Source organism: Mesocricetus auratus, unplaced genomic scaffold (genome assembly GCF_017639785.1).
Source record: "Mesocricetus auratus isolate SY011 unplaced genomic scaffold, BCM_Maur_2.0 Super-Scaffold_100021, whole genome shotgun sequence".
NCBI lineage: Eukaryota > Metazoa > Chordata > Mammalia > Rodentia > Cricetidae > Mesocricetus > Mesocricetus auratus.
In genome coordinates this window covers 10,534,554-10,549,039 of record NW_024429202.1, presented here as the reverse complement: position 1 = coordinate 10,549,039, position 14,486 = coordinate 10,534,554, and the positions used below count along the sequence as shown (strand labels likewise).

General features: G+C 45.9%; 1 protein-coding gene and 1 long non-coding RNA gene across 5 annotated transcripts in view; one reads left to right on the top strand and one right to left on the bottom strand.

The window, feature by feature from the left end:
- Positions 1–8,509, top strand: part of Adgrf5 (adhesion G protein-coupled receptor F5) — a 93,040-nt gene extending 84,531 nt beyond the window's left edge. For 3 of the 4 annotated variants that reach the window (XM_040729518.1, XM_040729520.1, XM_040729517.1), the window contains 4 exons: positions 867–908; positions 1,003–1,062; positions 2,191–2,275; positions 4,365–8,509. In XM_040729518.1, coding sequence (XP_040585452.1) covers positions 867–908; positions 1,003–1,062; positions 2,191–2,275; positions 4,365–4,444 — 267 coding nt within the window. In that variant the 3' untranslated portion in view covers positions 4,445–8,509. Of the gene's footprint in view, positions 1–866; positions 909–1,002; positions 1,063–2,190; positions 2,276–3,694; positions 3,762–4,364 lie in introns of all 4 variants that reach the window. The other variant, XM_040729519.1, reaches the window with a different exon arrangement.
- Positions 8,510–9,177: 668 nt separating this feature from the next.
- Positions 9,178–11,579, bottom strand: LOC121133315. Its single transcript, XR_005870146.1, has 2 exons — positions 11,327–11,579; positions 9,178–9,577 (listed from the first exon to the last, which is right to left on the bottom strand). It is a non-coding gene; the product is annotated as an uncharacterized LOC121133315 (long non-coding RNA).
- Between the last annotated feature and the right edge of the window lie 2,907 nt (positions 11,580–14,486).

Sequence of the window (14,486 nt, the reverse complement as noted above, 5' to 3'; positions counted from 1 at the left end):
CCCCCATAGTACAATTAGGAGGAAAGTCACCATTCTAAACTAACTGATTCTGTTTACTCAAGATAATCTTGCCCTAGTCTTATCTCTTAAGTAAGAATGGCACTGTCACTAAGTCGGGTCCTGGCTCCATTTAGTCTCTGCCGAACATCAGCAAGCTCTGGCTTTGTGAGATCAGGGTTCCTGTTGGTCACTGAATCCCCCTCTCTAGTGTCTAATAAGGACTTTGGTCCGAGGAAGGTTCTCAAAATCCAGTTACAGGAAATGAATGCTGGATACCACATAGTTCCTCCGGAAAGATATGTTGAAGAATGAATGCCCTGTATGTGCCGGTCTTTTTGGTAGTGTTCAGGTGAAGACATTTCTTTGCTCTCCTGTAGTATGTAGTCACTTACAGTGGAGGCCAGTTTGTTTTTTGAGCTGTAAGAGAAATATAATGATAAGGTAGCATCTTGCTCCTGGATGCTTGTGACAAAACTATATGAAGCCCAACTCCTACCATCATGTGTTATGAGCTCCAAGGTTTTTAGCTATTGGTTTTCAAGATATGCTTCCATGGGAAGAAATATCTCATCCCATGATTATCTTCACAACCTAGAGGGGTAAATGAGGAATAATGTAGATGAGAAAAATGTATTAGCATAATCCCATTCATGGATGGAGGAAAATAGGTTATTCCCCTGGCAGCAACCATTTCAGGCCCCTCGCTGAGTAACTGTTGTATCACTTAATGTCATCATGTCCTGAACTTATCACATGTACTCAAATGTGGAAAGAGGTGACACAGAGTCAACACCTGCTTTGTAGTTTTTTCTGTGGAACTGGGTGATGGTGTACCATTAAAATGCAGTCCTTGTTCCTTTCCACAGGGGCTCTTCATTTTACTCTTTGGCTGCCTCTGGGATCAGAAGGTAGGAATAATGACAATTTCATGTTTCTGGCAGTGTCTAACATGCCCAGAACAAAGTTTATTGAATTGACACTGGTTTCTTTCAAACAATGTAGGTGCAGGAAGCTTTGCTGCATAAGTTTTCATTGTCAAGATGGTCTTCTCAGCACTCAAAGGTAAGCCTGGTTCTGAAGAGACTTCCTGTTGCATACCCTCATGGACTCCATTAATGCAATACAAGGAAATAGACTAACTCTTACCTTGGGATTGTGATCAGTTGGATAAAAATATAAACAAACGCCTCTGCTTGTGACTAATTCCAGCATAGATTATCTAATGATTATTGCTTCTCGCCACAATTTTCTGGTTCAACGTGCCATGAACATCTCTTTAAGATGTGACTACACAGTTTTCTATGGTACATAATCTGAAGGTGACATCTAAGTGAGAGCAGTGGTGGGTATTTGTACTCTCAGCACTCAGTAGGATCTCCATTGAGTTGGAGACTAGCCTTGGCTACTTAGCAAGTAACACCAGGGCAGCTAGGTGTTACTAGGGAGATAGGGAGACCCTGTCTCAAAACCAAAAACCACAGCAACATTATAGAGACCTTTAGATGAAAATCAAATTCTCAGTGAGAAGCTTCTGGGTAGAATTCAAGAAATTAGAAAAAAATACAATGTAAGAAATAATAAAATAAATTTACTCTTTAATTCTTTTAGAGTATAACTATTGTCCTTGAATATGATTGGCTCTTTTATATTTCATACATATGCCAAATTTTAAATGCCTAGGTATACTAGAAAAACACTAACGGTAAGGTTAAAGGAAAAGTAAAAAAAAAAAAAAGTCTACAAAACAGTAAGACATGCATTTAAGCAAGGATACAACTTAGCTTGTGATTAGTGTGTAAAAAGAGCTAAACTGGTTCCTTAGCAAAGAAAAGCAAAACAGAGAGAGGGAAGGGGAGGGGAGAAAAGGATGTATGCAAGGAAGCAGGAAGGAAGGGAAAAAAGAAGAAAGAAGAAAGGAAGGGGCAAAGAGAAGGAGAGAAGGGGAAAGGAAGGAAGGGAGGGAGAGGGGGGAGAGTAGAGGTGGGAAGGGGAAGAGGAAGAGAGAACATAACTCATACATATTTGCAAACTACTTATTCAGTTCAGAGCCCATCACTCGGCCCAAGGGATAGGATAAGAAACGTAGGAAAGAGACCACTAGAAGGTAGCCAAGGGCCCCCAACCCACAGTCCAAATAGCCATGTTCTCCCAGACTTGCTTTGTGACTGTCTTTTCCCCTCTCTCTTCTAGTCAACATCCCTAGGTTCATCCACACCCGTGTTTTCCATGAGCTCTCCAATATCCAGAAGATTTAATAATCTTTTTGGTAAAACAGGTATGTAGTGACTACTAGATACACCCGGGTGGACCAGATCAAACTGGCCTTGAACTATCCCCCCTACTTCTATCCCCCACTCCATGAAGGGGCCTAAATATCTGTGTTCAGGTCACAGATTGAGTCCAGGAATTTGCTTATATGGTCACAAGCACCCAGGAGCTTTCTGAAGAAGGGCAGCTACTCTAGACGGGCAACTAATATAGACTCATGAAGAGATATTTAGACTCTTGACAGGCCTCAAAGATCCGTCTATCAAATATAAACAGTATAAGTTCTTGGATTGTCCAACACAGATTTCTTTTTACCATACTAATAGTAGAGACATCAATTTTCTGTGTTAGTCAAAGAATAAATGTGGAAATTTTGGTTATAGGATTCACCTCAGTAATGTTCCTCCCACTTATAGAGCAATTTTTATACATAGACATTTACAGACTGTGTATACATTGACATTTACAAACTGGGTATACATACGTGAGGCATCTTCCAAGCTATTCTATTGGATAATCATAAGTTCTGCCTGAGAAATAGAAAATGGTGTTAATGAATTCAGAACCGGTCTCAGCTTATCAGAATGTGAATCAGGTCCCAACCCTGCCTCCCACAGCACAGTCCCATCACATGGCCCTAGCAGGACAGTCCCATCACACTTCTGCCCCATAGGACAGTCCCAGCACACCACCCCCATGGAGCAGTCCTGTTACACTGTCCCTCACAGATCATTCCTGCCACACTGCCCCTCCAACAAAGAAATGGCCACCCAAACTCCTCCCCTTTCCATTTTTTGTTTTTCTCGGTGTTGGGGATCAAACCCAGGTTCTCGAGTGTGCTAAACAGGCACTCTACCACTGAGCCACCTCCCAGCCCCATGTTCATCTCTTCAAAGCCAGATAGAGCTCACAAATGCAAACACAGACGGTGTCGACTTCCGGACCATGACTGTCACACATTTGCTGTCTAATATATCTGAACCTACATGCTCCGAGAAATCGATGGAAACCAAATCCCCACTGGATATAGTGGCGAATTGGGGAATCACTCCAGAGACCACACAATTGTCACTTGTCACTTTGCATGTCACTAACTTGACCTTGCATGAAATTACCAAGTCTCTGGAACACTAGAACTACTGGACTTCCTGCATATTGAGCATCTCCGACGAAGTGAACAGAAATTGTTTAACTAATCTACTGAATCCGAGCTTTGCAAAATATGAGGCCAGCAGAATACGCTCTATTTGTGAACGATCCAGGTCTAACTTGGGAGGTGGACTTTGTTCCTGGGGTGTCAGGGCCTGAGATTCCGAGTCACTGCTGTTGGATACTCTTGCATGGGCCATCAGCTCTGGATACGTTTTTTTTTTCGGGGCGGGGGCGGGGGAGGGCTAATCACTGTAACTTTGGTTTATGTTGTCAGCAACCCCAAAGGTCCCCCCAAGCAATGATGGAAAGCCCGTTAGCAGTGCCAGTTCATCATCCTGATGGTAGGGTAGTCACTTCGGCCCTTCCCTCTCCCGGCGTGTGCTCTGTATCCCCCCCCCCACACCTGCGCAGTGCCTGCCCACCTAGAGCTGAGCGGCTCCACCAGCTGTCCTCCCGCTCTGCTGGTATTGGTATCTGTCGCTCCTTCCCACCCTGCCTCTCTCTCCCTTTAGCCATCCTTCTCTCTCCTTGTCTTCCCTCTATGGACCTTCAGCTCAATGGTTAGCTCCTCCTACAAACTTCCCCAAGTCAAGATAAACGAGGGGACCAGGAAGTTTTCCTCGTGCAGAAGTCCCCAGGTCCATGCATGTGGGCGCTTAGGGAGAGGCTGCCCACGGTGATGTCTTCCTGTCCTGTGTGGAAATCTGGCTGCTGGTGTGTTGTGGAGTAGTTAATGCTTGGTGGCTGCCACGCATGCTTGAGGACAGCACTTCTGTCGTTTGTTCTCTGGCTCGCTGGGTTAGGGAGGAGGGCAGGCCTGGGTTGGTTCCCAGGCGTGGCTGCTGGACCAGAGCTCATCTTGGTTCTTTAGAAGATTTTGCACCCCAAAGTGCATGAAAGCTTGTCTTGAAGGCTGAAACGCTGCTTTGACTTTTTTTTTGCAGGAACATATAACGTTTCCACCCCAGAAACAACCAGTTCATCCGTGGAAAATTCATCTAGTGCTTACTCGCTGCTCAACTAGGACCAGACAAAGCCAAATCCGCAGGACCTCTCAGAAACAGGGCATGTGCCGAGAAAAAGGGACCCATCCACATCTATGGGTAAAGTGTTCTCTCTGCAGACTGCTTGCTGGGAGCAGATGCTGAAGACACTCAGTAGCGAGGATGCTTTCTTCTGTAAAGACAGACTAAAAGCAATTTCCATGTTTATTTTTGTCCTCCCCATCCCTCTTGTAATGCCAAATATGTATAGTATTTAAAAGAAACTCCCTTAAGACCCAACTTTTCTATATGTATTGTAAAATAGAATTTTGAAGAGAGTTTTTCATCACCCCAACGCCCCTGCCATTGACACAAAGATAAGTATAAGAAGTTAGTACTCAGGAGTTCAATGAATTCAAGGAAAAAAGAAAGGGTGGGAGGAAGGAAGGAGGAAGGTAGGAAAGAAAGAAGGGAGAATAATGTAGAAAACATTAATGAGCACATTTTGAGGTTCCTACATCAAGATCTAATATGATCACTCAGATATCACAGTGCAGAGAATGAAAATGTATGGCTCAAAAATGGACAATGAAATGAAGTCACAGGGGGCGAGCTTAGCACATTGCTGATACTTCCCAGCAAAAGGATAGAATCCAAGACAGAGGAGAAGCAGGAAGGGAACCATGCCATGAGGATGCCTCTGGCTGGATGGTAATATTTGCAAGCTACGTACCCAAGGAGACACATGTCCTCATGACAAGGACATGCGTATGAACCTTTGCATGTCAGGGCCTGAGCAAAGCAGGATAAGCACACAGAGGAAACGTGACAGCAACGCTGTCAGACTCAAGTAAGGATTCATCTCTCATGGTTTGTCAGAGAGGCACTGCATGTTAGTTTTGTTCAACGTTTCGAAAGCAATGCATGTGTATGTATATAGTATACCCAGTTATTGACAAGTTTGGTATATTGCACTGAATGCAGACTCCACATCTGTCTTACATGTATCAGCTTTAACCAGGTACTTTCTGTGCGTTATAGAATAGATTTTAATGATTGTGTAGCATGTACATTCTTTACTATTGCCGCTGTGACATCCTCGTGACAGTGGAGATGATGGCCCTGGATGTGCTGTATAGCTTGCTGTTGCTACCTGTTCCCGGTCTTGTCAGTTCCCAGGCCAATATACATTCAGAATGTCTATGGTCTGATCTGTGTTCATTACAGCCCACTTGGAAGGCTTCTGGAGAAAAAGTATACTCTAGACTCTTCTGTGCTCCCAGCCACACTTGGCTTTGAGAGGCAAATGGCAGAGCTCCTCCCAAGGATCAGATTGTTCATAAATTTATACCTGTGTGGTTTTTATACATGTGTCTCTCAAAAATGCAGATATTTATTAAAACTACAGCCATGTTAGAGCTCACCACTTCAGTATCAAGAGCAATCACGCAGCTCATATCCAAGAGTAATCTCAAAGGGACAGTGGCGGTAAGGACAGCGTCTGAGTTCATTTCTCATTGCTGTAGGAGGATGCTGAGTCGGAAGCAACTTAAGGGAGTCACGGTTTGTTTGGGCTTGTACTTCAGAATGCAGTCCGTTGTGGCGGGGAAAGCACAGCTGTGGTGCATGACGCCAGCCCATCTCCCTGCCTCAGTAGTCTGGGAATAAAGAACAGGGAGTGGGACAAGGTTATGAACACTCACAGCCCTCCCCCCAGTGACACACTTCCTCTAAACAGGCTCTGCCTCCTAAAGGTTCCATAACCTTCCCAAACAGCACCAGCAGTGGGGTGGGGAGCGGGACAAGGGTTCAAATACAGGAGCCTATCGAGGACATTTCTCATTCAATAACAAACAGCAGGCTCTTCGGGGGTGGATGGGCCCTGTTGGGTTTTAAGGCTTCTGAACGCCCTTCATTGGGAAGACGGGGGAGAGGAGTCTGAACTCTAACGGTCACTCATTGACCTGAAAGTTTTATCTTAAATATTTTCAAGCACTTTAAAATCTCTTCCTTTTAGTTCTAAGCTTCAGTTCCACGTTGCCGTCCTTCGTAGAGGAAGGTCCCATCCACTGTGCTCCATTTCTACCCAAGTCCCCACTTAGTGTCTGTTACTTAAAGTCCTTACGGAAAATGAATCTTAGCACGCAAATGTGGATGAGTTCTCCGGGAGTCTCCAAAGCAGGGCAGAGTTCAGCAGAGAGAGAGAGAACAGATGAGGCTAAGATGAGGCATCCTTGGGTTGGAGAAGGAATGACTGGGGCTGATTCAGCTCCCTGACTTAGGTTAAGGAGCTCTGAGGCAGGAGCATTGTACCGTATGGCAGGGCAGCCTTGGCATCAGGGAGGCACAGCTCCAGGGGAGGCAGGGGCCGGGCTTCTCAAGAACGCCAAGGTCCAAGGAACACTGAACTTTGGCCCACTTCGTTGGTGCCCCTTGGGAGCCATTGGGCTTGACCTTGTGAAGGGAACCTCCATAACGGCATAATAGCAGGAACTTGCAGCTGAATTCCATAGGATGTGGATCTGGCCCTCTGCCTGCCTTCATTCACAGGGACACGTTCCCCTGTCGCCGGTGCGCATGACCACAAACTCTAATGCACACACAAATTCATACACAGACCCCCATAAACCGACAGAGGCATGCAGGAACATGTGTGCACAGGCATGCACATGCACATATACACACATAGGCTCCTATGAACACACGTGTACACCCAAATCCACAGGCAGACATGGACAGCTGTTTTCCTGAGAACTGCCACATCTCTGCCCCAAATGAATCACTCATTCTTTAAAATTCCCTAAAGGAAGTTTGCTAGTTTGTAAATGCAAGATTCAGCAGGGGGCCATTGATCTCGGGACAGACATGTGCACATCCGCACCAACATTAACACACACAGAGGCCCTCAGTCTTTCAAGGCACAGCATTGGTTTCCAGAAAAGGCGGCTGGAGATATGGCTGGGTGGTTCAGAATGTACGCAACTCCTACAGAGGAATCCCAAGTTCTGTTCCTAGCACCCATGTTGGACGGCTCATCACCACCTGTAGCTCCAGCTGAGGGGAGTCTGTTGGCCTCCTCTTGACTTTGAGGGTACTTACACATACATATCCCCCAGAAAATCTATGTGACAAAATTCGGAGGAGCACTTAGTGGGTTTTCTGCTCACAAGTCCACATTGACCTTTACTATAAAATAATGTAGTACACAAAACTGTAACAGATGGAAGCACACGGATCTGTTCACTGTGTGAAAGCCAGAGCCTGCACCCAGTTCTGCAGCAGCAAGGGGCACTGACTGGCAGAGAGTGTTCAGTGACTCAGATGCCAACAGAAGCCTGTTCACTTTGCTAAGAGAGTGCACCCTGCTGGCAGCATTCTCCATGCCTTTTATTGTGTAAAGTAAATTCCAAGGGCTCCAACTTTCTTCCCTTAATGGGCTTTCCATCAAGGCAGTTTCTTGCAAGATCTATGCTAATGTTTTGGGGGTTGTGAAGTTGGAGGATCCAAGACCACAGGATCAATACACAGCGATGTTCTCAGGGACTACTCTAAGCGTCATCCAGCATCTCCCAGGGTGTAGGTCAAGAAAGGAGGAAGTGAAGAAATGCATGGGAAGCCAGAGGCTTTTGTGATTTGTGCAGAGCCCCCCAGAGAGGTCTGTGTCAGGAGAAAATGTACACGGAGATAAGAAAGAATACAACAGCCAGTCAGGGAGGAGGGAGACACGGAGGAGTTAATCCCAGGTGAGTGGAGCAGAAAGTCGCAGCCAGTTAGGAAGACAGAAGAAAATTACATGAGCTGTTTATGCAGAGATTAAGCGTTTTATCTGTGGCACGTAGAGGTGCCATGATAAGGGACGCTTGCACCCCAAAGAGAAAACCAGTGACCCAGGCCAATAGAAGCCTGGTTCCTTCAGCGTCCACAAGGGAGGAGCTTAGAGCAGACATCTATTTCTTGATTATTTTTAAAGACAACAGAAATGGCATTTCTATTGCAATCAGATGCCATGGGTATCTCGAATTTTAACTCAGAGTTTAAACCATGTCCTACTAACATGTCAGTGATGCTTTCCTTCCCGATAATAAAATAGCTAATGATTTACCGAACTGTCTTCGTGTAAGTTTTCCATTTGTCTGTCAGGTTTCCTCATATCAGCTGGAACCCAATCCCACTCCCCAAACACCCAGTGAGACCTTCTATTTCCAGATATGGAGAGGCTCACAGCTGAGCTCAGGTGGGGCCGGCAGCTTTTGTCACACCTTCCACATTCCCAGGAGCATTGTGGTGGCCAATGCCATGCCAGGAGTTTAAAAACAGGGTCCTGAGCCAATAAATATAAACAAACAAACAAATAAATAAATAAACAAACCAGGGTCCTCGAAGCAAAGCCATCAGAACCTAAATATCCATGTAACAAATCTATTCTTGTCTGTTCCAACATATGTGATTCAGTTGGCTAAAACTAGATCCCTCATGTCCTAACCCTAACCTTCTAGCACATTCTAGAAGGAGAGGAAGTTGGTAAGGGTCCTGCTCCCTGTGCTTCTGGAGTGGGCAAAGGCCACAAGAAGAGGGCAGATGGCCCCGATGGCTGAAGTCCACTCAGAGCAAACACCTATTTATTTCCAAAGGCCACTGCAGGTATCGCGGTGACCACGAAGGGACCCAGTCGTGAGACTCTTTCCTCATAGCCAAAATCCTGTTTACAGAACCAACGGCAAAGCTAAAAACAGAAGTGACACAGTCCACCCTTCCAGAAAGGCTGCGGGAGGGATTTGAGGAAGCCAGTGATTTTATTGACTCCTATCGCAACCCTTGGTAAACTGAGAAGGAAGAGTGTCCAAGACAGGTCCCCTCGGTCACAAATGGGACTGGGCAGGAGCTTCGGGAACCTGTTCCCGTCCCAGGGCTTTTATTCTTTAACTCAGAGCCAAGTGAAGTATGCTGGCAGCCATTACAGAATAAACATAACCACCCCCAGGAATCTCAGCATGAAAGGCAGCAGGAACCGGTTGGGCAAGGCCAGCAGAGATTGCTGTCACAGCCCACTTCCGACAGCACCGGACAACAGACTCCAAGAATGTCTTCATGCTTGGCCTCTTTGGGAGCGGTTTTGATGAGTGCCATGTTCTGTCCCCATCCTGCCAATCAGCACCCGCCTCCTGTCCCCGTAGCTGTGGAAAGAAGTGTTTGATTTTGATTAACTGAGGAAATGGTTACATCCATTTGCAGCTTTATTTTCTGGAACCGTGAGTGTTTTTCCCATGCCCCGGGAGCTGTTTCACAGCTGTCTGAATCACTGTCCTCGGGGGCATCTCCAGCTGGGCTAATGAGTGACAGCTGGCCTCAATTGTGTCGGCTCCAGCGCATCCTGTTTGCGTCTCCTGAAGCTTGACCGCCACCTGGTGGACCTTAGAGGATGTGCCTCCTTAGTGGTTCTCAGAGCAGCAGGGTGGAGGCCGAGGGGGGTCCCAGGTGGACAACCCGAAGTGTTGTAACTTGGGTCACCTTAACAGGATGGAATCCCAGGCTGCGGAATGAAGGAATCTCCCTCCCACTTCCTTCCACCGCGACATTATGATCTTGGCAGGGACGAGTCAGGAAACACACACACACACAGTGCATAGGGAATTTGCAGGTGGGAGGAATATATATATATATTCCTCATCATATATATATATGATGAGGAATATCTCCCTGCTGCCTTTTATTTCCTCCTTCATTAACAAAAGCTAATTTGTGTAACCAACCAAAGCTAAAGGCGGCCCCGAAGAGATGGCCCACTCTGCCCCACCCCCTTACCTGAACCATGCAGGCATACTGCCATCCCCCTGCCTTTCCAAACAGGTTTCTGGAAGGTGTTTAAGGGAGCAGAACGGAAGCCTCCCATGTTTCATGAGAACAAGCTTTCTCCATGAGTGAGACTGTACAACGATTGATTTGAATTCTCCCTTTTCCATTGCCAAACTCTCTTGTTGAAGAGTTGCATTCAGCCCCCAGGAAGAGTGTGATTTGTGTCGTTTGGGGCAGAAACATGTGAAAGTAGGGATGGCTGTGTTATGAAAGCTAAGCCTGACCCAGGACAAGACGAACATCTCCTAGATTTCACACACACACACACACACAGAGAGAGAGAGAGAGAGAGAGAGAGAGAGAGAGAGAGAGAGAGAGAGAGAGAGAGAGAGAGAGAGAGAGAGAGAGAGAATGGAGGCTGTTTGGCGAAAGGAAGGGAGAAGCTTCCGGGCAGAGTGGGTGGGAGGAAGAACAGGGTAAGGGGTGAATGTGGTCAAAGTGCATGATTAGCTTGACTGAATGCCATCATTGGGACTAGATCATGGTTCAGCAGTTAAGAGTGCAGGTTGTGTGACAATGCTCTTTTACACTGTAAGATGTGTTACTGGTATTGGTTTAATAAAATGCTGATTGGCCAGTGGCCAGGCAGGAAGTTTAGGTAGGGCTACCAGACTAGGAGAATTCTGGGAAGAGGGAATGCAGAGAGTGAGTTGCTAACCAGATGCAGAAGAAGCAAGATGAGAAGGTCTTAACTGAGAAAAGGTACCAAGCAACATGGCTAAACACAGGTAAGAATTATGGGTTAATTTAAATTGTAAGAGTTTGTTAGTAATAAGCCTGAGCAATAGAATAGGCCAAACAGTTTATAGTTAATATAAGCCTCTGCGTGTTTATTTGGGGCTGCAGGACTGGGCAGGACAGAAACGTCTGTCTGCAAGTGCATACTGTTCTTCCAGAGGACTCAAGTCCAGTACCCAGTGTCCATTTCAAGCAGCCCACTCACAGTCACCTGCAACAGCATCTCAGGGACACAATGCCCTCTTCTGGCCTCTGTGGGTACCTGCACCCATATGCACATACACATACATGCATACTTTAAAAGTATCTTAAAATGTCATTATGGAACTTACCACTGTGTACAATGAACACATATTACTTGTTTGAATTTTCTTAGCTGGGACAGAGTTCCAATTTTCAGTCCATGCTGAGTCTTCAGCTGTCCAGAGTTGTCTTTAACCCAGCTAGCAGCTGGAGTCTCATGGTAAGGTTCTCATCTGGGCTCTGGGCACACGTTGCCAAGGCAGGAGCCAAGAAGAAAAGAAGTAAACAGGGTCAGCTGTTGAGAAGGCTGGCACTTGGAGCAGAGGAACAAACTGAACAGGCTTTACATAACGACAGAGATAGCTATGCAGTGTCTGAGGGGATATCATATGCCTTGAGATGTTGGCCCCCCAACCCCCACATATATCTCACACCTTTCCTGTTTACGTTGGGCATTTCTTCACCAGGTAGCAAAATCTCAGTGAGAGGCAAAGCTTAATATACACGACCCTCTAGGAGAGGAACACAGGAATTGGTTGCCAAATCTACTACTGTATTCAATGACATCTATTGATCCCCTACTATGTACCCTTATGTATGCAACCTTGTTTAAATCCTCTAAAAATCCAAAACTGAGTTATTGTTGCAATCAACCTGACCATGTGGTTCAGGGGACTGTGGACGTGTGTCGTTAGGATTGTGGGTGTATTTGGGGTTTTGGGATGAAGTGGTGTAAAGTATTCGAAGCTTTGTGGTTGTTCTGTGGGAAGGCGGAGTTATAAATGAAATTAATTTAATCTTCTCCTCTCCAAGTTGTTTATGGTTATGGTGTTTTATCACAGCAATAGAAATCCTAAGACAGGGCCATTTGTATGGTATTTTTGACTTTAAAAAACTGTGGTTTCGCCGGGCGATGATGGCTCATGCCTCCCAATCCCAGCACTTGGGAGGCAGAGGCAGGCGGATCTCTGTGAGTTTGAGACCAGCCTGGTCTACAAGAGCTAGTTCCAGGACAGTCTCTAAAGTCACAGAGAAACCCTGTCTCAAAAAACAAAACCAAAACAACAACAACAAAAACAACTGCGGTCTCTGGTCAGCTGTGACTGAACAGTGAGCCATGACTCTCAAGACCAGGACCATTGAAGTGACCATTGCTTTACTGAGACCATTGACCCTGGACAGCTGGGGCTGAGAGACCAGCTGGTGGAGAGATGGACATCACTTTGGAAAAAAAAATCTTCTCGGAGTATTTCCTTAGGGTCAACACACAGAGCTGTAGTCCAGAGGGGTCCAAACACAATAAAATTGTTAACATGTATGGGTTTGGGTAGAATGAAAACGGCAAGATTAAAGGTGTCAGAGAGAGCAGCTGGGACAGGGTTAGAGACCCTAAACAGAGTTCAGGAGAAGCCGCCAGTAAAGGTGCAGCCTTATTTGGGATGCAAACCCCACGACTGGAGATCAGGGTGAGGCTGAGACACGATGCGGGGGCGTTGCTGTTCCTGAAAGGAGGCCAGGGGTAAAGGTGCCGCCTCAGCTTCAGGGAAGACCCCAGTGTGGGAGGAGCCAAGACTGGGATGATCGCCAAGGACAGCAGCAGCTGTTGAGTGATGCTGCCCCGAGTCCATGAGACAAACTATGTGTTTAGATGGCAGAGATGGGGAAATGGAGCCCAGAAGATCATGAGTCCCAGATGCTGTAGACTGAGCTAAAGGATTTGACTTATACTGCTTTGATTTTCATTGTAATTGTGCCCTGGTTCTTCCCTCTTGGAATAAACATATTTCACTATTTTCCAGTTTTACAGGAGCCCACAGTTGTGAGACTTCAGACTTTCAAAGAGACATTAGAGTTTTATTTCTAGTTTTTTTGTTTTTGTTTTTGTTTTTCAAGACAGGGTTTCTCTGTATTGTTTTGGAGGCTGTCCTGGAACTCTCTCTGTAGACCAGGCTGGCCTCGAACTCTCAGAGATTTGCCTGCCTCTGCCTCCCGAGTGCTGGGATTAAAGGTGTGCGCCACCAACGCCCAGCTGAGACATTAGATTTTATTTGTTTATTTGGAGTTTTGTTCTGATTTTCTTTTTCTTTCTTTCTTTCTTTTTTTTTGGAAGGGATTGTTTTCAAAACAATTTTTCTATGTAGCTCTAGCTGTGCTAGAACTGACTCTGTAGACCAGGCTAGCCTCAAACTCTAGGATCTGTCTCAGCCTCCCATGTGCTGTAATTAAAGGTGTGCACCACCGCTCCTGGCTAAGACATTAGATTTTTAAACGGAAATTGGACTCTTTTAAAGTGTTGAAATTTTTAGACTGGGGGACTTTGAAAAATGACACCATAAGGTTAATATGCACTCTTGTGGATAAACAACAGGGGAAAGGTAACACTTTGATCATGGTGCTCTTGTGTGCCAGTTTTACAAGGGGTCTATTGTGACGGTTAGTGTTTGTCATCTTGCTACAAGCTGGGGCCATCTGAGAAAAGGGAACCCCAATTAAGAAAACGCTTCCTCTGGATTGGTCTGTTGGCAGGTCTATGGGGCATTTTCAGTGTTAGCAATGATGAGGGAGGGTTCAGTCCATTGTGGGCAGTGCCACCCCGGTGGTCCTAGGGTGATGATGGATAATCAGCCACATCAAGTATACCATGAAGGGAAGTCGTGTGATACTTCATTAGAGAGGGAGAAATCACTTACATAAGAAGCCAAGAACTGAGGTCAGCGCTCTGCTGGTCTCCGACCTCAACCACAGCCCCAAGAGAGAGTGTGACCCCTCCTTCCTTGACCTTTATCTCTGCCTCTCCCCACATTCCTGTGACCACGCCCAAGTGGGAGAGGTCAGTGCTGTTGGTATGTGAGCTATCTACCTACACTAGGAGGTATAAGAAAAGGAGTTGATCATGAGCCAGTAAGCAGCATCGCTGCAAGGTCTCTGCTTCAGTTTCTGCCTCTAAGTTCATGCCTTGGCTTCCCAGAGTGACCGACTGTGATGAGGACATATAAGTCAAATAAACCCATTATCCCCAACTTGCTTTTTGGTCTGGTCTTTATCACAGCAGTACAAGTAGAACCAAGACATAAGTGAATATTCTTTTTTTCTTCATTTTCCAGATTTAAAAAAAATTAAAAACAGAGGGGTTAGCAACTTGCCTAAAGCTCACACAACCATGGATCACTAGAGTCACGTATTAAGTGCAGTGTCTAGCAGGGACCATGGGAACTTCACTATATTCCAACCTATTGCCTCTGCTTTGTT